Source organism: Oryctolagus cuniculus, chromosome 11, assembly GCF_051225735.1.
Source record: "Oryctolagus cuniculus isolate XC-2025 breed Fujian yellow rabbit chromosome 11, ASM5122573v1, whole genome shotgun sequence".
In the NCBI taxonomy this organism is placed as follows: domain Eukaryota; kingdom Metazoa; phylum Chordata; class Mammalia; order Lagomorpha; family Leporidae; genus Oryctolagus; species Oryctolagus cuniculus.
The window spans coordinates 87,874,701-87,901,845 of record NC_142877.1 but is presented as its reverse complement, the minus strand read 5'-3'; the positions used below and the strand labels follow the sequence as shown (position 1 = coordinate 87,901,845).

General features: G+C 37.0%; 1 protein-coding gene across 8 annotated transcripts in view; it reads right to left on the bottom strand.

Annotated features, from left to right (window-relative positions):
• Nucleotides 1–27,145, bottom strand: part of LRRIQ1 (leucine rich repeats and IQ motif containing 1) — a 240,047-nt gene that overhangs the window by 208,562 nt on the left and 4,340 nt on the right. For all 8 annotated transcript variants that reach the window (XM_008256858.5, XM_051845711.3, XM_089307544.1 and 5 more), the window contains exons 3-7: nt 26,198–26,309; nt 7,207–7,298; nt 5,555–5,672; nt 4,465–4,688; nt 1,743–1,817 (exon numbers count right to left, since the gene is read on the bottom strand). In XM_008256858.5, coding sequence (XP_008255080.2) covers nt 1,743–1,817; nt 4,465–4,688; nt 5,555–5,672; nt 7,207–7,298; nt 26,198–26,309 — 621 coding nt within the window. The remainder of the gene's footprint in view (nt 1–1,742; nt 1,818–4,464; nt 4,689–5,554; nt 5,673–7,206; nt 7,299–26,197; nt 26,310–27,145) is intronic.

Below are 27,145 nucleotides of genomic sequence, written 5' to 3'. Positions count from 1 at the left end.
GCTGAGTTAGCTTTATAACACACACACACACACATACACTCATACATACAAACACTTAGATGCAGGTAATATGTCAAAATCCTAAAGAATATAAATTCCATACAATCTGGGATTATTTTCTAATTTCATTTTTGTACCTTAGGCATTTAAAGAATTTCTGGACACATTAAAAATAGTTAACATATGAACATATAAAGTGAAAAATTCTAAAGTTTCAAAACAATGTAAGAAATAAACATAAAGTCTGCAATAATAAACACCATAGGAAAAATATACATTTAATGCAACCATTTTTCAATTGTAAAAAGTAAGTAGTAAAAGAATTTACCCCACAAATAAACCACATAGTTTCTATGGTTAGTAAAAACAATTTCTTTTTTGTATCTTTAATGTTTTATTCTTTATAATTACATTTTTGGGTTTAACAATATTTAATATTTTGCTATATTCAGTTCACACAAAGATACTATATGCATATGCATACATACTAATTTTCCTAAGACAATATTCATATCACATAGTTTATTCACAAAAGGTACAAAAAAATGGGATAAATGTAACCAAGCGCATGAAAGGTCTTCAAAATAAAAATTGCAAAACAATAATGAAAGAAATAGCTAAAAATATTTTTAGCATTGAAAACACAGAGAAAGTTTACCAACTAAAATATTTTTGATAAGCATTGTAAGTATTTAAGCCTGATGCTTCACATGCCTAATCATTTTTAATTTAAACATATATAATGGGAAGTTATTTTTCAAGATTTTTATAAAAATAAGGAAAATATTTGAAGGAAATACAAAGAAGGATAATAATGCTTAGATGGATAGCTGGATGTGAGAAGTTTATCAACTGTATGCAATATATTAATTTTACATAAAACTGTGGAATGAATCAAATTTAAACATAATAATTAATGTATCTTTTTTTTTTATTTTTTGACAGGCAGAGTGGATAGTGAGAGAGAGAGACAGAGAGAAAGGTCTTCCTTTGCCATTGGTTCACCCTCCAATGGCCACCGCGGCTGGTGTGCTGCCGCTGGCGCACCACGCTGATCCGAAGGCAGGAACCAGGTGCTTCTCTTGGTTTCCCATGGGGTGCAGGGCCCAAGGACTTGGGCCATCCTCCACTGCACTCCCTGGCCACAGCAGAGAGCTAGCCTGGAAGAGGGGCAACCGGGACAGAATCCGGCGTCCCAACGGACCGGGACTAGAACCCGGCGTGCCGGCGCTGCTAGGTGGAGGATTAGCCTAGTGAGCCGCGGCGTCGGCCTAATGTATCCTAATAATCTTAAATGGGGTTATTAAACAATCAGTTGAGTGTGCTCAAGAAATATACTAATCTTTTCTAATACTCTTCAGACATAGTAAAATAATCATAATCGTACCTTTTCTCAAATCTTTTTTTAAAATTTTTATTTATTTACTTGACAGGCAGAGTTACAGACAGTGAGAGAGAGACAGAGAGAAGGATCTTCCCTCCGTTGGTTCACTCCCCAAGTGGACCCAAATCTTTACAGAAATTTTGGAGTTATAGTTTCATATAGATATACTCACTGAACAAATTAATTTTAATTTTCTGAAAATTGTATTCAAAGTTTTTGATGATTAATAAATTTAAATGTTGTAGTAAAATAAATCCTACATCAGCTAGACAATATAATTTCAATTCCCATTTCAAACATAGTAGTTTGTTTCAAATGCAGAAAGATAATGTAATGATTAAAAACAACAAATAGATACCTCATGCTGTTGAAGCTTTTCTTTCCATATTTTCTCTTCTTTATGGAGTTCATCATTTATCTTGTTCTGTTCTTCCTAAAGATTGATAACATAAAATACTATATTCTAATATCAAAGAATATTTTGTTCATTAAACTTGATTCTCACAGTATATATTTGTAAACAACAGTTAAAGATGACAATTTATGCAAATGTACTCAGTTACTAGGACTAGGATAACAAACTTAATTTTACAGTAAGATATTGAATAGATGACACCTTGGGTTCTAATTCTGAGGATGTAAATATGTTGCAATCTGGAAAAGACTGGAAGGATTAATATCATCAAAATGTCCATAATACCGAAAGCAATTTACAGATTCAATGTGATCTCAGAGAGTTGTTCTCAGACCTAGGAAAAACAATGAGAACATTCATATGGAAACACAGGAGACCTGCATAGTTAAAGAAAGCTTAAGCAACTAAAACAAAGCTGAAGGCATTACAATACCAGATTTCAAGACATATCACAGGGCAGTTATAATCAAAACAGCCTGGTACTGGCACAAAAATAGACACGCAGACCAATGAAACAGAATAGAAATTCCAGAAATCAATTCACACATCTACAACCAGCTAATAGATCTCCACATGTAGAAGAAACAAGACTCCTATCTTATACCTTACACAAAAATCAACGCAAAATTGATCAATTATCTAAATCTGCAACCCAATACCATCAAATTACTAGAGGAGAACACTGGGGAAACTGCAAGATATTGGAATAGGCAAAGACTTCTTGGAAAAGACACTAGGAGCAAAGGCAATCAAAGCCAAAACGACAAGTGGGATTACAATAAACTGAGAAGATTCTTCACTGCAAAGGAAACACAGCAAATTGAAGAGGCAACCAACAGAATGAGAGAAAATATTTGAAAAATAGGAAAGTTATGAAACTGATAGAGGATTAACATCCTGAATCTATAAAGAATTCAAGAAACTCAACAAAAACAAAACAAACAATACAGTAAAGCAATGGGCAAAGGACATGAAAAGGCATTTTTCAAAACAGGAAATTCAAATGGTCAACAGACACATGAAAAATGCTCAGGATCACTAGCCATCAGGGAAATGTAAATCAAAGTCACAATCAGGTTTCACCTCATCCCAGTTAGAATGGTTACCACTAAAAAGGGGACAGCAAAATTAGCTCCATAGTAATTAGAATATAGTTATTTTTAATTTGTTTACTTTCTATATATTCCATTAATTAAATGTAGTCAACATGGAGGGACAGAGTATCCTGAACTGCCTAACTGACCACAGCTAATATTCTCTAAATGGAACCCTTAAAGCCCGCATGTTCTAGATACTACATAAAGCAAACCTAACAATGAAAACTGGAGAGGGTCAGTCCTGCCCATTATCCAGACATTTTAAGTTCTTGATGATCCATAAACAGAATCCTAAAACCCACCAGTTTCTCAAAATGCCCATAGTATGATCTAACTACATCGACACGCTGGGGAAAAGAAAAATAGAAAAAATAAAAAAACACATAGCAGATATAAAAACAAATGTAAAACTCAACATCAAAAAGCTCCCAGTGTAAGGGACACTGATTATCATCTAGACGGCTCAACAAATGCATTATGTTTTACATAATGCATCTTACGCCAGACTACAGAGCAAGGGCACTGCATTATCAAGAACACTGTATGCCTTTTCCTATGATTAGAAGGGTAAGGCCGGCGCCGCGGCTCAATAGGCTAATCCTCCGCCTAGCGGCGCCGGTACACCGGGTTCTAGTCCCGGTTGGGGCGCCGGATTCTGTCCCGGTTGCCCCTCTTCCAGGCCAGCCCTCTGCTGTGGCCAGGGAGTGCAGTGGAGGATGGACCAGGTGCTTGGGCCCTGCACCCCATGGGAGACCAGGAAAAGCACCTGGATCCTGGCTCCTGCCATCGGATCAGCGCGGTGCGCTGGCCGCAGCGCGCCGGCCGCGGCGGCCATTGGAGGGTGAACCAACGGCAAAGGAAGACCTTTCTCTCTGTCTCTCTCTCTCACTGTCCACTCTGCCTGTCAAAAATAAAAAAAAAAAAAAAAAAAAAAAAAAAGAAGGGTATACAGGCTGGCGCCGTGGCTCAATAGGCTAATCCTCCGCCTTGCAGTGCTGGCACACCGGGTTCTAGTCCCGGTCGGTCGGGAAGCCGGATTCTGTCCCGGTTGCCCCTCTTCCAGGACAGCTCTCTGCTATGGCCAGGGAGTGCAGTAGAGGATGGCCCAAGTGCTTGAGCCCTGCACCCGCATGGGAGACCAGGAGAAGCACCTTGTTCCTGGCTTCGGAACAGCGCGCCAGCCGTGGCGGCCATGGGAGGGTGAACCAACAGCAAAAGGAAGACATTTCTCTTTGTCTCTCTCTCTCCCTGTCCACTCTGCCTGTCAAAAAAATAAAAATAAAAAAAAAAAAAGAAGGGTATACAAAACAGCAATGGCATACTTGCAAATTTCAAACAATCTGGGATGATCCTTGAAACTTCATAGACTGGGCTTTCAAGACCAAGTATCTGGAATTTCAAAAAGTTCAGAGTAACTACTGTCAACTCACAGTCAGCTGCTTCCAGTAATTAAAAGCCAAGGGGCGGGGGGGATCGATTCACACCATAACCTAACCCAAACATTAACACTCTTCAGAGGCAGTTACTGATTCAAAATATATATGAAAAACAAAAGAAAAATGGCATACCTTCTGAATGTTCTCTAATTTCTTTTTCTCAATTTCAAATTGTTTCATCCAGCAATGTCTCTTTTCTTCTTCTTCTTGAAATTGCTTTTCTTCTCTCTCTCTCTGAGCTTTGAGAATTTCTTTTTCTTTGTCCTCAAGTTCTTTCTGTTTATCTCGCCAAGCCTCAAATGATTGTCTGCACCTTTCTTCCACTTCACAATACCCAAAATTTATATCACCATCATCTGTATTCATGAGAAGAAATGTTATTAGTCTTAAGATCAAATCTGTCAAAAAGAATTCAACTTAAAGTATAAAAGTAATTGTGAAGTGAAGAAATAATGCCAGCATATTATCAAAGTAAAAATGCTAATATACAAAAAGAATATATGTTCTTGAATATACATAGAAATTCTATTGTAGTCAATAATTATATCACATACTTGCTCTAAAATATTCCACAAAACTTAAAAATGTGCTTGTGTGTATAATTAAGGAATAGTTAAGGAATATAGTTAAAACATACTTCATAAATTCAGGGTTAATTATATCTATTACAGTCAGCTGTTCCAGTGGAAAACTTTGAAGCATATTTAAATTAAGTTATAGAACTTTAAATTAAATAATATAGAATATAAAGAAAATTAGAGGTGCTGGCGCTGTAGCATAGTAGGCAAAGCCACCGCCTGCAGTGCCAGCATCCCATACACTGGTTAGAGTTCCAGCTATTCATCTTCAGATGAATAGGGAAAGCAGTGGAAGATGATCCAAGTGCTTGGGCTCCTGCGCCCATGTGGGAGACCCAGAAGAGACTCTTGGCTCCCGGTTTTTGTGTGGCCCAGTGGTAGCCATTTGGGGAGTGAAACAGTGGAAGGAAGATCTCAGTCTGTCTCTCCCTCTCTCTGTGTCAGCTCTTAAATTTGCCTTTCAAAAATATAAAATAAATCTTAAAAAGAAGAAAATTAGAGAACATGTAAATTAACAAATAGAGGCATCATTTTCAAATACAAGTGTGTTCTGCTAAATTCAAAAATATCTTTCAAATTGTTTTCTGATAACTATGGTCAATCACATAAAATTATCAAAAATGTAACTGATCAGTTTCACTGACCTTGTGCAATACGTTCATCCATAGGCAAATCATGAGGATGAGGCTCAAGAACAGAACCAGGACTGGAACAATGGGCTTTACTTCTCAAAAATTCTTCCTTTTCTATTTCAGATAATATCTAAACATTTAAAAGAGCACCAATGATTAGAGAATAGAGGGGAAACTACCATTTTAATAATACTTTGCATACTTATACAGAGCATTTATTTACTCCAAGCCTTTCGCATACATAAATCCACAGCATACTGATAAATATTCTCTCTACAATGAATAAAAGATTTCCCCATGCAAGAAAAACATATTTACCTTCATATTTTCAAAATTCAAATCGGTCTTTAATATTAACCCATAATATCCAATTAAACTGCTTGATAATAATTTCAAAATGTTCCCACTAATGTTTGTAACTAATACATTTCCATTTTTCCTATCTCTAGTGACTGTTGCATGTAAATTATTAATATACTCAATATGATTAAATAGATAACTGTTTTGTACTTTAACCTGAATTATGCATATGATTTTGACCTATATTTTTCCATAATTATATTTATACCTTTCCTAGTAGTAAAGCAATAGTATACTAATTCCAATATTGTAACAGTATAATAATTTAAAAATACATTTTCAAGATTGAGTGTTGCCAAAAAAAAAAAGAGGAAAGAGACCTAAGTAATTTTGAAATTATGTAAAACATCTTAGGGAATAGGAAATGGGTTAGGTAAAAGGAAAGAAAACTAGGTAAAAGGAGAAGTAAAAATTAATATGATAAATGAATCTGTAGATGATACTTCCTTCTAACCCAATAAAATGCAAAATTCTCCTCTACTCTTAGTTTCTAAGCATGTTTTTCTTTGATCTGTTTTATTAAAAATTACTATAAGATTTCTTATGATGGAAGGTTCTATAAAGCATGGAAAGTCTCTTCTGGAACATAGTACAGTCCTAAGAAATGTAATAAATATTTGAGTATATTCATTGTTCTTCTCAAAGTTTTTAGGGCAACTATTTAATGCAATATTGATCTACTCTTTATTTATATGTGCATAAAATCCTCATGTATTAATGGATTAAATCACCATTTTTACTTTAAAGATTTATGTATTTATTTGAGAGGCAGAGGAGAGACAGAGAGAGAGAGTTTTCCATCCACTGGTTTACTCCCTAGATGGCTGCAATGGCTGGAGCTAAACCATCTGAAGCCAGGAGCCAGGAGCTTTTTCTGGATCTCTCACATAGGTGCAGGGGCCCAAGCATTTAGGTCATCTTCCACTGCTTTCCCAGGCCGTTATCAGGGAGCTAGATTGAAAGTGATACAGCTGGAAATCAAACCAGTACCCAGATGGCATGCCAGTGCCAAAGGCAGAGGCCTAACCTACTATGCCACAGCCCTGGCCCCTAAATCTCTTTTAATATTCTACACTTAATCTTAGTCAAAAGGCTGAGAAGTGAATAATATTCTTAAAGATTAAAATTTGACTGGTTGTACAGTATAAAGCCAGAGTAAAACATAAAACCAAAATGATTTGCTTAAAATAGTTAATATTTTGATTAATGAATTTAGAATCAGTGAATTTTCACCCTACGTAAGAGGGAAAGACAAATTTATGACTGTAATATTGAGTACTTTCAGTCAAATGTTGAATATTTACCTTCATTAATTGATCCGGATTTTCTTTATTTTCAGTTGAAACTCCTATCTTTAAATATCTATGATTATTAGCAACTCCTCCATAATTACAGCCTAGAGGATGAAAAACATAATAATATTAATATAAGAATAGGATATCATATTTAAAAATATCAATTTTTTAATCATTCTTTAATGTCAAATTCCATCACAGAATATTCTTGATAGGTACGAGTAACTCAAAACATAAAGATAACAAAGAATAAAGAACAGAATGTTGTCTTTATTCTAAAAATAAAAGTAACAAATGTATTAAGTACTTTATCATTTTCATATTCTAGACTGAAGTTTACTTTCTACGCATACAGCATCAGGCCTTGCTTGATATCACAATTGCAAGTTGGCTAGAAATCAGGAAAGGCTCAATCAATCTGCCACAAACTAGCTACACAATCTTGTACAAAATATTAAAAATTTTAGTGAAAATATTAAAAAGTAGGTGTTTAGCCTACTGGTTAAAATGCCTACATCCCACACCGGAATGCCTGGGTCCAATTCCTCGTTCTGGCTCTTAACTCCATCTCCCTACCAATGCAGAGGAGGCAGCAGTGACAGCTCAAGTAACTGCGTTCCTGCCACCCATTTGGAAGATCTGAATTGTCTTTCTAGCTCCTAGTTCTGGCTCTAGACCAATCCAGGTCATTATGGGAATTTGGGGAGTGAACCAGACGGGAGCTAAGTATATTTGTGGTGTGTTTATGTGTGTGTGTGTGTGTGTGTGTGTGACTATCTCCCCCTATGTTTCCCTGCCTCCCAAATAAATAAAAACTAATATAAAAATATTACTTAAAATGTTACAATTACCAATATGTGATTGAAGTGGAATTTATTCCTTATTGTAAGGTTTGTTAAATTATACCATTATTATTATAATTCTGCTATCTAAACAGTTACAGTTATGTTTCTTTGTGTTATTTAATGGTAAAATACAGAAGACTATCCTGCTGGTTAACTGACTATTCACACCTAATTTTCCTGAGATAGTAGATTTTCTTCTTAACTCTTATTTACAATCTTTCTGGCATGATTTCCTGTGTGAGAGGCTGAATAAAAAGAAAAATAACATTATTCAGATTGCTTTTCAACTAGATTTCTAAGACTTATTTATGCTCTACCCATTAATACATGTATTTGAATATATCTTTATTTCTAAATATTATATACAAAGAGAGCAGTTATATTTCTGGCCAAGACTGTGATAAAGAGAACTTGAAGGAGATAGAAGCGTATAGTAGAAGACCCTCCCATGTAGAACCTAGGCTTGACATGTGTAACCATCAGCATGTGACAGAAATGATGCTATGCTGCATGACTTCTGAGAACAGGTTGTAAGAAACCTTGTGAAGTTCCACTTAGGTCTGTTGCCATTTTGCTCTTGAAATGTTTCTTCTCATAACCCATGTGCCATGCTTCAAGAAGTATAAGACAAAAGGCTCAAGGATGTTCACCCTGCTGAGTGCCTCATCTGAACCCCCCAACCAACAAGTAGCATCAACTGCCAGTCATTTGAATGAGACTATAGATTTAATCAATGTTATTACTATAAGTGTATAAAAAAGAAAAGAAAACAAGCAAAGAGAGATTCCAAGATGGCTGAATGGGGAAAGGAAACACAGCTTTAGGAGAGAGGAAAACAGTAGCACAAAAGTTTAGAAGTGCATTCCCAGGGGAGAGTTGGAGAGAAATCTGCAGTGGAAATTTGACAGAAGGAAGGACACCACGGATCAGCATGGAAGGTGAGGACATGCAGCAACAAGCAAGAACACTTCACACAATCCCTGCAGCCAAAAGCCAGAGAAAGCTCCAGCTTTGGAGAGTGAGGTGAGAGCAGACTGAGGCAGCCCACGCCATTGGTGATATAGCTCGAGGGACATCCTGGAAGAGCGCACTGTCTTTGAGTCTGGCCTGGAGTCCTAATGGAGCACAGGATATCCATCTAATCCAGAAAAATGGTCCCATTTCTCCCCCCACCCCATCACCCACAAGGATGCTTGGCAAGCAGCGAGGAGGAGGTGTCATTTTGACACTAGTAGCTGCTACAGTGCCTTTTGTGTGTACCCCCAGCAATGGGCAGGAAGAAGGAGTCATTTTGACACGAGCAGCAGCTGTGGTGGTTCTCGTGTATGCATGTGCTGTGGGGTTTTTACCATAGAGAAAAACCCATGTTCACCACTGACTTTGAGTCTGGCTGGGAGGGTTGACATGTAGCTGAGTGCCCACGTAGGACTGTGAGGTGCACCCAGCCTCTCAACATATCACAGGCTCCAGGGCTCAAGTGGAGCACCCACAGACAGCCAGCTCTGCTCTCTCTGTGCATGGGATAGGGAAATAGGGCAGAACACATCTTCTGCACCCCATGACTATGGGAGCCTTGTGTACTGAGACTGTGGGAACTCTGTGACTGCATGATAGGGAACAGCTTAAGAAGTGCTACAAACAGAAACATAGAAAGGTAGTCATCAGTATGAAAGAATGTGAAAGGAGAGAATCTCCCAGTGAAAGTATAATGGAAATCCAAAGCAAATAGGAATATTTATGGAAAAATGGCAAGACCAAGTCATTACTTATTAATAAAAATCTTGAATGTAATTAAAAATACAGACTGGCTGAATGGATTAAAAAACAAGACCCATCTACTGCTGACTACAAGAAACATACCTCACCAACAAAGACACAGACTGAAAGTGAAAGGATGTAAAAAGATATTCCATGCTAACAAAGCAAAAAAGAGCATGTGTAGCCATTCTAATAGCAGACAAAATAGGCTTTAGAACAAAAACTGTTCAAAGAGAAAAAGAAGGGCATTGTGCTGTGATTAAGGGATCAATTCAACAGGAGAGATGTGACTATATGCACTTAACACCAAGGCGCTGGCTCTTTTAGACAAATGTTAATGGATCTAAAGGGAGGCATAGACTCCAATGCAATAGTAATGGGGAACTTCAACACCACACTTTCAATGATGGACAGATCAACTAGATAGAAAATCCACAAAGAAACAATAGAGCTAATTGACACTATTTACCAAATGGATTTACCTATTATCTACAGAACTTTTCCCCCCATAGTTGGAGAATATACAATCTTTTCATCAGTGCATGGAACTTTCTCTGGGATAGACCATATTATAGGCCATAAAGCAAATATCATAAATTTTTTTAAAAAATTTACATCTTTTCTGACCACAATAGAATGAATCAGGAAATTAACAACTTAAAAGTCTCTGGAAAATATGCAAACACATGGAGACTGAACAACATGCTCCTGAATGAACAGTGGGTCATAGAAGAAATCAAAAGTAAATAAAAAATATCTGGAAATGAATGAATATGACAATGTAACATATCAAACTTATGGGATATAGAAATAGCAATGTTAAGAGGGAAGTCTATAGCAACTGGTGCCTACATCAAGACATTAGAAAGGCATCAAGACATTAGAAAAGTTTGCATCTCAAAGACCTAGAAAAACAACAACAAACCAAATTCAAAATTAGTAGGAGTGAAGAAATAGTTAAAATTAGAGAGGAATAAACAAAATCAAAAAAAAATACAAAAGATCAGTGAAATGGAGGGTTGTTTTTTAAAAATAAAATATATAAATTTGATACATTATTGACTAACCAAAAACAAGGTTTAAAACTCAAATTGGGCGGAGCCAAGATGACGGAATAGTGAGGGTGCGCACCAATAGTCCGGGAAAATTTAGTTTAATAAAAGTGGAGTTACGGTAGCCTCAGAAAAAGGATCAGGAAAAAATTGCAGAGGAAACCCTTCTGGATCTAGTGGCTGTGACTCAGAGGACCTACGGGGAGAGTAAGGTTGCCCACCGCGCGGAAGCCGAGCCGTGGGAGCCGCAGGGTCTGAGCACCAGTGCGGGAAGGGGAGTGGATGTGACACAGATGACCAGCGGGGAGAGCAGGGACCCCCAGGGCTCCGAATCCAAACATCGGCACTGGAAGGGGAGGTGAGCTCAGTAACCCAAGACATTGGCGGGGAAACGGTGGTCAGAATCTAGAGGGGAGCGGGAAAGTTCACCAGACTGACTACAGGAGAGAAGGAAAAAAAAAAAGTGGGGGGTACTGGTACAGAGGAGTTTCTCTCTCCGCCAACCTTGCAAAGGCGAACAAGAGACTCCGGATATACATAACAACAGGGGAGAGCTAAGGAACTGAGGCGCTACAATTCAGTAGCCTAGGCAACCCAGTGGGAGTCCGCAGGAGAAACTGAGCCCGCACAGACTCTTTGGGTAGAAGCCAGAGATCGGAAGCTAAATACCATCAATTCTGCTCAGCCATGCGGTATTACTTACCTCCTGAATAAAAAAATAAAATAAATAAATAAATAGAGAGAGATTTACCACGCATAACCTGAGGGTGTCACCTTTGCATACCCGTAACCCGGAAGAACCAAGCAGAGCTCTCAGGCCACACCCATCTCAAGCCTCCAAGGCTCCTCCAACAGCAGGCAGTCCACTTAACACAGACACAGCATTAAAAAAAAAAAAAAAAAAAAAAAAAAAAAAACTCACAGTAAGGGAAGAAGAATTAACTATGCCAAGCAACAAACACAAAAATCAAGGGAACAAGATCAACGATGACACTATGATGCCTCCAAATAAACAAAACACCCAAGCCAAGATTATAAAGATGATGAGATAGAAGAAATGCAAGATACGGATTTCAAAAAATTTATGATAAGAACAATTAGAAGTTTTCAAAAGCAAATCCTTGAATTACAGAAATCCTTATTGGACAGGATTGAAAATCTCTCTCATGAAAATGAAATTTTAAGGAAGAATCAAAATGAAACGCAGAAACTAGTAGAACAGGAAAGTGTGATAGTGAAGAGAAATCAAAATGAAATGAAGAGCTCAACAGATCAAATGACAAACACATTAGAGAGCCTTAAAAACAGAATGGGTGAAGCAGAAGAGAGAATATCGGACTTAGAAGACAGAGAACAGGAAAGGATACAGTCAAACCAAAGAAAAGAAGAGGAAATTAGAAATCTAAAAAATATCGTTGGGAATCTATAGGATACTATTAAAAAAACCAACATTCGAGTTCTAGGAGTTCCTGAAGGCATGGAGAGAGAGAAAGGATTAGAAGGCCTTTTTAGTGAGATACTAGCAGACAACTTTCCGGGTTTGGAGAAGGACAGAGACATCCTAGTACAGGAAGCTCATAGAACCCCTAGCAAACATGACCAAAAGAGATCCTCACCACGACATGTTGTAATTAAACTCACCACAGTGAAACATAAAGAAAATATCCTAAAATGTGCAAGAGAGAAACGTCAGATTACTCTCAGAGGATCTCCAATTAGACTCACAGCAGACTTCTCATCAGAAACACTACAGGCTAGGAGGGAATGGCGAGACATAGCACAGGTGCTAAGAGAGAAAAATTGCCAGCCCAGAATATTATATCCTGCCAAGCTCTCATTTGTGAATGAAGGTGAAATAAAGACCTTTCATAGCAAACAGAAATTAAGTTTGCCGCCACTTGTCCGGCCCTGCAAAAGATACTTAAAGATGTGCTACACTCAGAAACACAGAAACACGGCCATCAATATGAAAGAAGGTAAAGGAAGAAAACCTACTAGTAAAACAGCATGGGAAGCTCAAAGCATATACTAGAAAATATCTCCGGGAAAATGGCAGGGCAAAGTCACTACGTATCAATAGTCACATTAAACGTTAATGGACTTAACTCTTCAGTTAAAGACACCAATTGGCTGATTGGCTTAAGGAACAAAACCCAACTATTTGTTGCCTAGAAGAAACACATCTCTCTAACAAAGATGCATGCAGACTGAAAGTGAAAGGTTGGAAAAAGATATTCCATGCTAACAGAAATGAAAAAAAGCAGTTGTAGCCATATTAATATCAGACAAAATAAACTTTAATACAAAAACTGTTAAGAGAGACAAAGAGGGGCACTATATAATGATTAAGGGTTCAATTCAACAGGAAGAGGTAACTATTATAAAGGTATATGCGCCGAATTACAGGGCACTGGTCTATTTAAAAGATATGTTAAGGGACTTAAAGGGAGATTTAGATTCCAATACAATAGTACTGGGGGACTTCAATACTCCACTCTCAGAAATAGACAGATCATCCAGACAGAAGATCAACAAGGAAACAGCAGAGTTAATTGACATTATCGCCCAAATGGATCTAACAGATATCTACAGAACTTTCAATCCTACATCTAAAGACTTCACATTCCTCTCAGCAGTGCATGGAACCTTCTCTAGGATTGATCACATACTAGGCCATAAAGCAAGTCTCAGCAAATTCAGAAGAATTAGAATCATACCATGCAGCTTCTCAGACCATAGAGGAATGAAGCTGGAAATTAGCAACTCAGGAAACCCTAGAAAGTATGCAAACACATGGAGACTGAACAACATGCTCCTGAATGAACACTGGGTCATTCAAGAAATCAAAAGAGAAATCAAAAACTTTCTGGAAGTAAATGAGGATAACAACACAACATATCAAAACTTATGGGATATGGCAAAAGCAGTATTGAGAGGCAAGTTTATAGCAATAGGTGCCTATATCAAGAAATTGGAAAGGTACCAAATAAATGAGCTTTCAGCACATCTCAAGGACCTAGAAAAACTGCAGCAAACCAGACCCAAACCTAGTAGGAGAAGAGAAATAATTAAAATCAGAGAAGAAATTAACAGTATTGAATCCAAAAAAACATTATAAAAAATCAGCCAAGCGAAGAGCTGGTTTTTTGAAAAGATAAACAAAATTGACACCCCATTGGCCCAACTAACTAAAAAAAGAAAAGACCCAAATAAATAAAATCAGAGATGAAAAAGGAAACGTAACAACAGACACCACAGAAATAAAAAGAATCATCAGAAATTGCTACAAGGACTTGTATGCCAGCAAACAGGAAAATATATCAGAAATGGATAGATTCCTGGACACATGCAATCTACCTAAATTGAACCATGAAGACATAGAAAACCTAAATAGACCCATAACTGAGACAGAAATCAAAACAGTAATAAAGGCCCTCCCAACAAAGAAAAGCCCAGGACCAGATGGATTCACTGCTGAATTCTACCATACATTTAAAGAAGAGCTAATCCCATTTCTTCTCAAACTATTCAGAACGATCGAAAAAGATGAAATCCTCCCAAATTCTTTCTATGAAGCCAGCATCACCTTAATCCCTAAGCTAGAGAAAGATGCAGCACTGAAAGAAAATTATAGACCAATATCCCTGATGAACATAGACGCAAAAATCCTCAATAAAATTCTCACTAATAGAATACAACAACACATCAGAAAAATCAACCACCAGACTAAGTGGGATTTATCCCTGGTATGCAGGGATGGTTCAACATTCACAAATCAATCAATGTGATTCACCACATTAACAGACTGCAGAAGAAAAACCATATGATTATCTCAATAGATGCAGAGAAAGCATTCGATAAAATTCAACACCCTTTCATGATGAAAACTCTAAGCAAATTGGGTATAGAAGGAACATTCCTCAATATAATCAAAGCAATTTATTAAAAAACCCACAGCCAGCATCCTATTGAATGGGGAAAAGTTGGAAGCATTTCCACTGAGATCTGGCACCAGACAGGATGCCCACTCTCACCACTACTATTTAACATAGTTCTGGAAGTTTTAGCCAGAGCCATCAGACAAGAAAAAGAAATTAAAGGAATACAAATTGAGAAGGAAGAAGTCAAACTATCCCTCTTTGCAGACAATATGATTCTTTACTTAGAGGATCCAAAGAACTCTACTAAGAGACTATTGGAACTCATAGAAGAGTTTGGCAAAGTGGCAGGATATAAAATCAATGCACAAAAATCAACAGCCTTTGTATACACAAGTAATGCCACGGCTGAGAAAGAACTGCTAAGATCAATCCCATTCACAATAGCTACAAAAACAATCAAATACCTTGGAATAAACTTAACCAAGGACGTCAAAATCTCTACGATGAGAATTCCAAAATCTTAAAGAAAGAAATAGAAGAGGATACCAAGAAATGGAAAAATCTTCCATGCTCATGGATTGGAAGAATCAACATCATCAAAATGTCCATTCTCCCAAAAGCAATTTATAGATTCAATGCAATCCCAATCAAGATACCAAAGACATTCTTCGCAGATCTAGAAAAAATGATGCTGAAATTCATATGGAGGCACAAGAGACCTCGAATAGCTAAAGCAATCTTGTACAACAAAAACAAAGCTAGAGGCATCACAATACCAGATTTCAGGTCATACTACAGGGCAGTTGTTATCAAAACAGCATGGTACTGGTACAGAAACAGAGGGATAGACCAACGGAACAGAATTGAAACACCAGAAATCAACCCAAACATCTACAGCCAACTTATATTTGATCAAGGATCTAAAACTAATTCCTGGAGCAAGGACAGTCTATTCAATAAATGGTGCTGGGAAAACTGGATTTCCACGTGCAGAAGCATGAAGCAAGACCCCTACCTTACACCTTACACAAAAATCCACTCAACATGGATTAAAGACCTAAATCTACATCCTGACACCATCAACGTATTAGAGAACATTGGAGAAACCCTTCAAGATATTGGCACAGGCAAAGAGTTTCTGGAAAAGACCTGGGAGGCACAGGCAGTCAAAGCCAAAATTAACTATTGGGATTGCATCAAATTGAGAAGTTTCTGTACTGCAAAAGAAACAGTCAGGAGAGTGAAGAGACAACTGATAGAATGGGAAAAAATATTTGCAAACTATGCAACAGATAAAGGGTTAATAACCAGAATCTACAAAGAGATCAAGAAACTCCACAATAACAAAACCAACAACCCACTTAAGAGATGGGCCAAGGACCTCAATAAACATTTTTCAAAAGAGGAAATCCAAATGGACAACAGGCACATGAAAAAATGTTCAATGTCACTAGCAATCAGGGAAATGCAAATCAAAACCACAATGAGGTTTCACCTCACCCCAGTTAGAATGGCTCACATACAGAAATCTACCAACAACAGATGCTGGCGAGGATGTGGGGAAAAAGGGACACTAACCCACTGTTGGTGGGAATGCAAACTGGTCAAGCCACTTTGGAAGTCAGTCTGGAGATTCCTCAGAAACCTGAAGATAACCCTACCGTTCAACCCAGCCATCCCACTCCTTGGAATTTACCCAAAGGAATTTAAATTGGCAAACAAAAAAGCAGTCTGCACCCTAATGTTTATTTCAGCTCAATTCACAATAGCTAAGACCTGGAACCTACCTAAATGCCCATCAACGGTAGACTGGATAAAGAAATTATGGGATATGTACTCTTTAGAATACTATACAGCAGTAAAAAACAATGAAATCCAGTCATTTGCAACAAAATGGAGGAATCTGGAACACATCATGCTGAGTGAAATAAGCCAGTCCCAAAGGGACAAATATCATATGTTCTCCCTGGTCAGTGACAACTAACCGAGCACCAAAAAGGAAACCTGTTGAAGTGAAATGGACACTATGAGAAACGGTGACTTTATCAGCATAGCCCTGACTGTTAATGAACAATTTACTATGTTATCCCTGTAAGTATTTTTTTTGTCTGTTCTACTTAATACTACTGGTTTAATTCTGTAATTAATACACAGTCATTCTTAAGTGTTGAAATTTAACTGGAATGTAATCCCTGTTAAATATAATAGTGGGAATAAGAGTGGGAAGAGATGTACAATTTGGGACATGCTCAAGCTGACTTGCCCCAAATGGTAGAGTTAGAAACATACCAGAGGATTCCAATTCAATCCCATCAAGGTGGCATATACCAATGCCATCTCACTAGTCCAAGTGATAAATTTCTGTTCACAATTGATCATAATGAAAGGACTAAGAGTCAAAAGGATCACATAAACATGTCTAGTGCCTGATAATACTAACTGATAGAATAAATAAAGGGGAGAGTGATCCAACATGGGAAGTGAGATACACAGCAGACACATAGAATGGCGGATGTCCTAAACAGCACTCTGGCCTCAGAATCAGCCCTAAAGGCATTCAGATTCGGCTGAAAAGCCCATGAGAGTATTTCAGGCATGGAAAGCCAAGACACTCTGGCAAAAAAAAAAAAAAAAAAAAAAAAAAAAAAAAAAAAAACAACAACAACAACAACACAACAACACCTAAATGAAAGATCTCTGTGAGTGAGATTCCAGTGGAAAGAACAGGTCTTCAAAGAAGGAGGTACCTTTCTCTGAAGGGAGGAGAGAACTTCCACTTTGACTATGACCTTGTCTAAATAAGATAAGGGTCGGTGAACTCAAAAGGCTTCCATAGCCTTGGAAACTCATGACTGGAGCATAGGGAGATTACTGAGGCCATAAACAGGAGTGTCAATTTGTAAAGTCAACAACAGGAGTCACTGTGAACTTACTCCTCATGTAGGATCTCTGTCCTTAATGTACTGTACATTGAAATTTAATGCTATAACGAGTACTCAAACAGTATTTTTCACTTTGTGTTTCTATGTGGGTGCAAACTGTTGAAATCTTTACTTAATGTATACTAAACTGATCTTCTGTATATAAAGAAAATTGAAAATGAATCTTGATAAGAATGGAAGGGGAGAGAGAGCGGGAAAGGGGAGGGTTGCAGGTGGGAGGGAAGTCACTTGGGGGGGCAAAGCAATCCATAAACTGTACTTTGGAAATCTATATTCATTAAATAAAAGTTATTAAAAAAAACTCAAATCGATAAAATCACAGATAAAAAAGTAGATGTAACAATGGATACCTCAGAAATAAAAAAAAAAAAACACTGAGGAGTTACTCTAAATAGCTATATGCCAATACGTTGGGAAACTTAGCAGAAATGGACAGATTCTTGGACAAATACAATCTACCAAAACTGAGTCATGAAGAAGGAGAAAATCCTAAGCAGACCAATAACCAAAACAGAGATTGAATCATTACTAAAGACCCTCCCAACACTGAAAAACCCAAGACCGAATGGCTTCACTAAAGAAGAATGAATTCTAATTCTTCTCAAACTATTCAAAGTAATTTAAAGGGCAGGAATCCACCAATTCCTTCAATGAGGCTAGCATCAACTTAATTCCTAAACCAGAAAAAGATATAACAAAGACAACTATAGTCCAATATCTCTAATGAACACAGAGGCAAAAATGCTCAGCAAAATACTAGCTAATTGAACCTATTAGAAAGTTCATTCACCTGGCCCAAGTAGAATTTACCCCAGGTATGCAGGGATGGTTCAACATTCACAAATCAATAAATGTGATACAGAACATTAACAAACTGAAGAAGAAAAACCATATGATTATCTCAATAGATTCAGAGAAAGAATTCTATAAAATACAATATCCTTTCATGATGAGAACCTTAAGCAAACAGGGTATAGATGGAACATTCTTCAACACAATCAATGCAGTTTTTGACAAACCCACAACCAGCAGCTCATTGAATGCGGAAAAGTTGGACACATTCCACTAAGATATGGAATTAGACAAGGATATTCACTTTCACTATTGCTATTCAATGTACTCCTGCAAGTTTTAGTCAGAGCCATTAGGCAAGAAAAAGAAACCAAAGGGATAGAAATTGGAAAGGAGAAAGTCAAATTATCTCTATTTGTAGGTAACATGATTCTATATATACGGAAGAACCAAGAAACTCCACTAAGAGACTACTGGAACTCATAAATGTGATTGGCAAAATGGCTGGATATAAAATTAACACACAAAAATCAATAGCCTTTGTATACAGAAATAGCTATGGCTGAGAAACAACCTTCAAAATCAGTCCCACTCAAAATGGATACAAAGAATTAAATACATTAATACCTTGGTTATACATTTAACAAAGGAAAAGAAAGATACTATGATGAAAGCTACGAAACATTAAGGAAACAAATAGAAGAAGATACAAGAAATGTAAAAACTTGCATGTTCATGGATCAGAAGAACTAATATCATCAAAATGTCCATATGATGGAAAGCAATTTACATACTCAATGCAATCCCAATGAAAATATCAATGACATTCTCATCAGATCTAGAAAAATGATGCTGAAATTAATAAGGAAACACAAGAGACTCCGAATAACTGAAGTGATTTCAAATAACTACAAAAAAAATCTGGAAGCATCACAATATCAGATTTCAACACATATTACACTGCAGTTATAATCAAACAACCTTGGACTGGAAAAAAATTGACTTGTAGACCACATCTCCCAGCTGAGTTCAGGTACCCAAGTAGTGTGTCAGTCTTCCCGTGGTGTTCCAGGTAAATTAAGCAAGGAACTGGATTGGAAATGGAGGAGGGGAGACTGGAAATAGACCTCATATTAGCAGTCACAGAGTCACAGCTGAGCTGAGCCCCCTTAAGATTTTTCTTTTAAAGATTGCACTGTATTGGGGCTGATTCAGCTCTCTGCTATGGCCTAGGAAAGCAGTAGAAGATGGCCCAAGACCTTGGGCCCCTGCACCCACATGGGAGATCCAGAAGAAGCTCCTGGCTCCGGATTTGTGCAGCTCCATCCATGGCAGCCAGTTGGAGAGTGAACCATCAGATGGAAGACCTCGTTCTCTCTCTTTTTTAATCTTTTTCTCTTTCGCTGCCTCTCCTCTCTCGGTGTAACTCTGACTTTCAAATGAATAATCTTTTTTAAAAAAGTAAATAAATAACAATCAACAATTTTAAAAAAAGAATGACTCTCATACAGAAATCAACAATCAATCAATGCTGGTGATTATGTGGGGGAAAAGGTATCCTAATCCACTGTTGGTGGGAAATGTAAACTGGTACAGCCATTGTAGAAGACAGTTTGGATATATCTCAGAAAATAGGTATACCAAATGACCCAGCAATCCCACTCCTGGGAATTTACCCAAGGAGAATTAAATCAGCAGATGAAAGAGTTATCTGTACCTGCATATATACTGCAGCTGAATTCACAGTAGCTACAATATGGAATCAATCTAGATGTCTATCAACTGATGAGTGGATAAAGAAATTGTGGTATGTATATGTGTGTGTGTTTAAAGAAAATGCAATACTACTCAGCCATAAAAAGATTATGTCTTGTCTTCTGTAGAAAAACAGATGCAATTGGGGCTGACGCCGTGGTGCAGTAGGTTAATCCTCTGCCTGCGGTGCTAGCATCCCATATGGGCACCGGTTCTAGTCCTGGCTGCTCCTCTTCCAATCCAGCTCTCTGTTGTGGCCTGGGAAGGCAGTAGAAGATGGCCCAAGTCCTTGGGCCCCTACACCCATGTGGGAGACCCAGAAGAAGCTCCTGGCTCCTGGCTTCAGATCAGCGCAGCTCCGGCTGTTGCGGCCAATTGGGGAGTGAACCAACAGATGGAAGATCTTTCTCTCTGTCTCTCCCTCTCACTGTCTGTAACTCTGCCTCTCAAATAAATAAATAAAAATCTTAAAAAAAAAAAAAAAAACAGATGCAACTGGAAATCCAGTATACTTAGTGAAATAAGGCAATCCCAAAAGGACAAATATCATTTGTTTTCCCTAAGCAGTGGTAAATAATAGACTACCAAAAATGGAATATGTAGAGGTGAAATTCCTATTTTGAGATTCCATGATTGTTTACAGCCCTTTTCTCTACTGTTTAGAACAGTGCTTTTTTCTTCTATGTGTTTAACTCTTTACTTAGTATATGGTTAATCTTATGAGTATAAACTGAAAGTAGATCATTGTAAAAATTAAGGGAGGGAGTAAGAGAGGAATGAGGAAGCATGGGAGTGTGGGCAGGGGGAAGCGTGGGGTAGGAAGTACCACTATGTTCTTAAATTTGTATATGTGAAAACATAAGATCCCTTTGACTCTTAGTCCTATCATTATGATCAATTGTGAACTGAAACTGATCACTTTGACTAGTGAGATGGCATTGGTACATGCCACTTTGATGGGATTGAATTGGAATCCCCTGGCATGTTTCTAACTATACCATGTGGGGCAAGTCCGATTGAGCATGTCCCAAATTGTACATCTCCTGCCTCTCTTATTCCCATTCTTATATTTAACAGGGATCACTTTTCAGTTAAATTTAAACACCTAAGAATAAATGTGTGTTAATTAAAGAGTTCAACCAATAGTATTAAGTAGATAAAAAATACTAAAAGGGATAAAGTATTAAGTTGTTCATCAATAGTCAGGACAAGGGCTGATCAAGTCACTGTTTCTCATAGTGTCCATTTCACTTCAACAGGTTTCCATTTTGGTGCTCGGTTGGTTGTCACTGACCAGGGAGAACATATGATATTTGTCCCTTTGGGACTGGCTTATTTCACTCAGCATGATGTTTTCCAGATTCCTCCATTTTGTTGCAAATGACCAGATTTCATTGTTTGTTTACTGCTGTATAGTATTTTATAGAGTACATGTCCCATAATTTCTTTATCCAGTCTACTGTTGATGGGCATTTGGGTTGATTCCAGGTCTTAGCTATTGTGAATTGAGCTGCAATAAACATTAAGGTGCAGACCACTTTTTCGTTTGCCAATTTTTTTTTATTTAATAAATGTGAATTTACAAAGTGCAACTTTTGAATTGTTGTGCCTCCCCCAACCTCCCTCCCTCCTGCGGCCCTCCCCTCTCCCACTCCCTCTCCCATCCCGCCCTTCATCGAGTTTCATTTTCAATTACCTTCATATACAGAAGATCAACTTAGTATACACTAAGCAAGGATTTCAACAGGCTGCACTCACACAACCGCACAAGGTATAGGGTATTGTTCGACTAGTAGTGTTGTTTTTAAGTTTCATAGTAAAACACATTAAGGACAGAGATCCTACGTGGGGAGCATGTACCCAGTGACTCCCGTTGTTGATTTAACAAATGGCACTCTTATTTATGACGTCAGCAATCACCCGAGGCTCTTGCCATGAGCTGTCTAGGCTATGGAAGCCCCTTGAGTTCACCAACTCTGAATTTGTTTAGTCAAGGCCATATCACTGTGGAGGTTCCTTCCTCCCTTCAGAGAAAGGCGCCTCCCTTCTTGATGGCCTGTTCCTTCTGCTGGGGTCTTGTTCACCAGGATCTTTCATTTAGACTGTTTTTGCCACTGTGTCATGGCTTTCCATGCCTGTGAGACTCTCATGGGCCTTTTAGCCAGATCCGAATGCCCCAAGGGTTGATTCTGAGGTCGGAGTGCTGTTTTGGGCATTTGCCATTCATTAAGTCTGCTGTGTGACCTGCTTCCCCCGCAGAATCATTCTCTCCCTTTTAATTCTATCCTTCATTATTTGCTTACACTGGTCTTATTTGTAAAATATCTTCGACACTTACCCTATCTTTTTTGATTGGTTGTGTACTTATACTTATCACTTTAGCAAGTGCACTGGCATTGCTACATGCCTCCTTGATAAGATTGAATTGAAATCCCCTGGCACATTTCTAGTTCCACCAGCCAATTTTATTTCCTTTGGGTAAATTCCAAGGAGTGGGATGGCTGGGTTGAACGGTAGGGTTATCTTCAGGTTTCTGAGGAATCTCCAGACTGACTTACATAGTGGCTTGACCAGTCTGCATTCCCACCAACTTTGGGTTAGTGTCCCTTTTTCCCCACATCTTCGCCAGAATCTGTTGTTGAAAGATTTGTGTATGTGAGCCATTCAAACCAGGGTGAGATGAAACCTCATTGTGGTTTTGATTTGCATTTCCCTAATTGCTAGTGATCCTGAACATTTTTTCATGTGTCTGTTGGCCATTTGGATTTCCTCTTTTGAAAAATGTCCATTGAGGTCCTTGGCCCATCTCTTAAGTGGGATGTTTGTTTTGTTTTTGTGGAGTTTCTTGATCTCTTTGTAGATTCTGGTTATTAATCCTTTACCTGGCGTATAGTTTGCAAATATTTTTTCCCATTTTGTCGGCTGCCTCTTCACTTTTCTGTTTTTTTTTGTTTGTTTGTTTTATTTTGTTTTTTGCAGTACAGAAACTTCTCAATTTGATGTTATCCCAATTGTTAATTTTGGCTTTGACTGTCTTGCTTCTGGGGTCTTTTCCAAGAAGTCCTTGCCTGTGCCTGTATCTTGCAGGGTTTCTCCAATGTTCTCTAATAATTTTATGGTGTCGGGTCATAGATTTAAATCCTTAATCCATGTTGAGAGTATTTTTGTGTAAGGTGTAAGGTAGGGGTCTTGCTTCATGCATCTGCACGTCAAAATCCAGTTTTCCCAGCACCATTTATTGTATAGACTGTCCTTACTCCAGGAATTGGTTTTAGATCCTTGATCAAAGCCATCTCACTAGTCAAAGTGATCAGTTTCAGTTCACAATTAATCATAATGATAGGCTTAAGAGTCAAAGGGATCACATAAACAAGACTAGTGTCTGCTAATATTAACTGATAGAATTAAAAGGGAGAGAACGATCCAACATGGGAAGCGGGATACAAGCAGACTCACAGAATGGCAGATGTCCTAAACAGCACTCTGGCCTCAGAATCAGCCCTTAAGGCATGCGGATCTGGCTGAAGAGCCCATGAGAGTATTTTAAGCAAGGAAAGCCAAGACACTCTGGCGAGAAAAAAAAAAAAAAAAAACTAAATGAAAGATCTCTGCAAGTGAGATCCCAGTGGAAAGATTGGGCCATCAAAGAAGGAGGTATCTTTCTCTGAAGGGAGGAGAGAACTTCCACTTTGACTATGACCTTGCCTAAATAAGATCGGAGTTGGAAAACTCAAAAGGCTTCCATAGCCTTGGAAACTCATGACAAGAGCCTAGGGAGATTACTGATGCCATAAACAAGAGTGTCAATTTGTTAAGTCAGCAACAGGAGTCACTGTGCACTTACTCCCCATGTAGGATCTCTGTCCTTAATGTGTTGTACTATGTGAATTAATGCTATAACTAGTACTCAAACAGTACTTTACACTTTGTGTTTCTGTGTGGGTGCAAACTGTTGAAATCTTTACTTAGTATATACTAAATTGATCTTCTGTATATAAAGATAATTGAAAATGAATCTTGATGTGAATGGAATGGGAGATGGAGCGGGAGATAGGAGGGTTGCAGGTGGGAGGGAAGTTATTGGGGGAAAAAGCTGCTATAATCCAAAAGCTGTACTTTGGAAATTTATATTTATTAAATAAAAGTTAAATGAAAACATGAATTTTTTTACCTTAAATGAAAAAAAGAAAAAAACAATCAAACAGGAACCTCCCAACTGAGACTAGTCAACTAACAGAACAACAAAGATAGTTATAAACTGCTTTAAATCACTGTGTTTCACAGAATAAGTATTCAGAACATCTACTGTACCTAGGAAAATTTTAAAAAAGCACACTCTTTAGAAAAACTAGAGTGGCTCTGTTTTCTGCAACTCAGAATCCTAATCAAAACATCTATACATAAATGAAATTAGCCTTATGTGCGATTCATCTACATCTTTGATTTAAAATAACTTATAATAAATGAATTATTATATAATATGTGAACATTTTCTCCTTGATTGATTGTATAAGTCCATCATAAAATTCTCTCTAGCTTAACAGTAGCTAAGAAATCTCTCTCTACATATTTTGCTATATTATTGATTTAATCTTTTAAACTTTTTAAAATTTGTGGTAATAAGAATTTTCTTAGAAAATTATTTAGTGAGATGATCAATCCTATATGGTTAAATCCACATGATCCATATGATATGACATAATTTCGTGAACTGCTACTATTATTGTAGCTATATTTCTATTCATACAATACATTTTGCTTTGATTTTGCATCATTTAGATATAACTAGACTATATGACAATATATGCATAATATATTTTCACTGTATAAACATTAGTAAAAAATAAACTTAATATTCATCACAATTCGACCATAGATTAGTTACTGTTGCATTGGAAACATATACAGTCAGTCTTTATATATACATTCATATTGATACTAAGGGAAAAAAAACCTTGAAGCTTCCTTCCCTTACTACCACATATAAAACAGCAACCCCCATCTCTATTCCATTATAGCTTGAATATTTTCCTTCATAGCAGTTATCACTATTGAAATATTACATATTTATTTGTTTATTGTCTATCTATATTTATTTGTTTATTGTCTATCTCCCCACACTGGAACAGTACAGCAGGACTTTGTAATGCTCAGTGGGTAGGACAGATCCTGTTTCACAGTAATGTTTGTAGGCAGAATATCTATGAATATCCACCTAACAATTCATTCTAATATTTACATTTCTGGCACTGAATTTGAAAATAGATACACTACACCATGATCATTTTTATGTAATTAAATATTTGTCTAAGTTATCTTTCATAATGGATACATCATCAGACAAATCAAGAACTTATTGTACACTGAGATTATGGCCATCTCTCCTAAAAACCAAACTATAATTAATTCTAGTTAAATCTCGGATCTGTTAATTAGTCTTACAATAATTCCCAGAAGTAAATTTTCTCAGGTCAAACCAATAAAAAATCCTTGGGCTTTTGTTACAAATGATTATATTTTTATCTAAAAAGACATAAATGTTGATATTTTAAAACACTTTCCTGATGAACCTTTATTAATGTAAAGTAATAGACTATCTGGTATTAAGACTAGAGAAACAAGCTATTTGTGGTTATTTGGAGACATAGGAAATTAGTAATGGAAAAAATGAATGAAGCAAATCCAGCAGACATACATCAGTACTTCAAAAACTCTATGTAAAACAGACTTAAAAAATAAGTTTAATTTGGTGTAAAAATTGTTTTGAAATATAAGCATATGAAACATTTTCATGTCAGATTTTGAAAAATTTTATATCAAAATAAATATCTTTAAGTTCCATTTTCCCCACAAATATTCTGAAGTAGCCTAATACACAGCAAGAGATGGGAATCTTAAGAAATTTATTTTCCAATTAATAATTAATTTATACTCACAGAAAACTTATTTGTCAAGCAAATGACAACTGTACTTACTTAAAACATCAACTTCTTCTAAGTCCTGAAGAATGAGCTCTTCAACTGTTTTACTTTTGTTCTTTATGATGTTAATATAGTGAAGAACTGACTCTGGAAATTCATCTAACTCCTGAAAGTGTGAATAATAAAAGAAACTGTAAAAATGTTTCTTATTAAAATTATACGTCAAATATTTCACCCTTCATTCCACACCAAAACTATGAATAAAGATATGCATATGGTAAAAAGGCTTCACATAAAGAGCCCTTATTTGGATAAAACATCTTTTACTTTCCACATGATTATTCTTCTCTGGAAAATTACAAGAAAATAAGTTAAAAGAGTTAATTTATCCATCATTTTCATTAACTTCATTAGAGGCTGTCTATTTTCATTTACTTATTCTTAAAATTGCTGGATTACTCCCCAAATGTCCTCAATGGCCAGGGCTAGACCAGGCTGAAGCTGGGAGCAGGGAACATAATCCAGGTCTCCCACAGGGTGGCTGGAACTCAGTCAACTAAGCCATCACTGCTGCCTCCCAGGGACTGCATTAGTAGGAAGCTGAAGTCAGGAGCCATTGCTTCAATAGGGAACTCCAATATGGAAAACTGGACATGCGTGTCTTAACTGGTATCGTAACTACTAAATACTTTTTTAAAAATGTTTAAGTGCTCTCAAACGTGGTATGTATTTTTAGATTAATTTCAACTTCAAATAAATATTACCAATATTAATCAAAACTGCAGTCTTGATGCCAAAATATTTAGTGAACTACTGATACCTTTCATAATTATTTAATATTGTCTAAAACTTACTTTGTTAACACAAATTTAGTCACATTTATGAACTATTACATAGTCTCCCAATATAGCCTCTGCAAATCAATATGCAAATTTATTAAATAGCTAAATATAATCATATTAGTATATAAAATATGAAAATGAAATTATTTTCTCAGTAAAC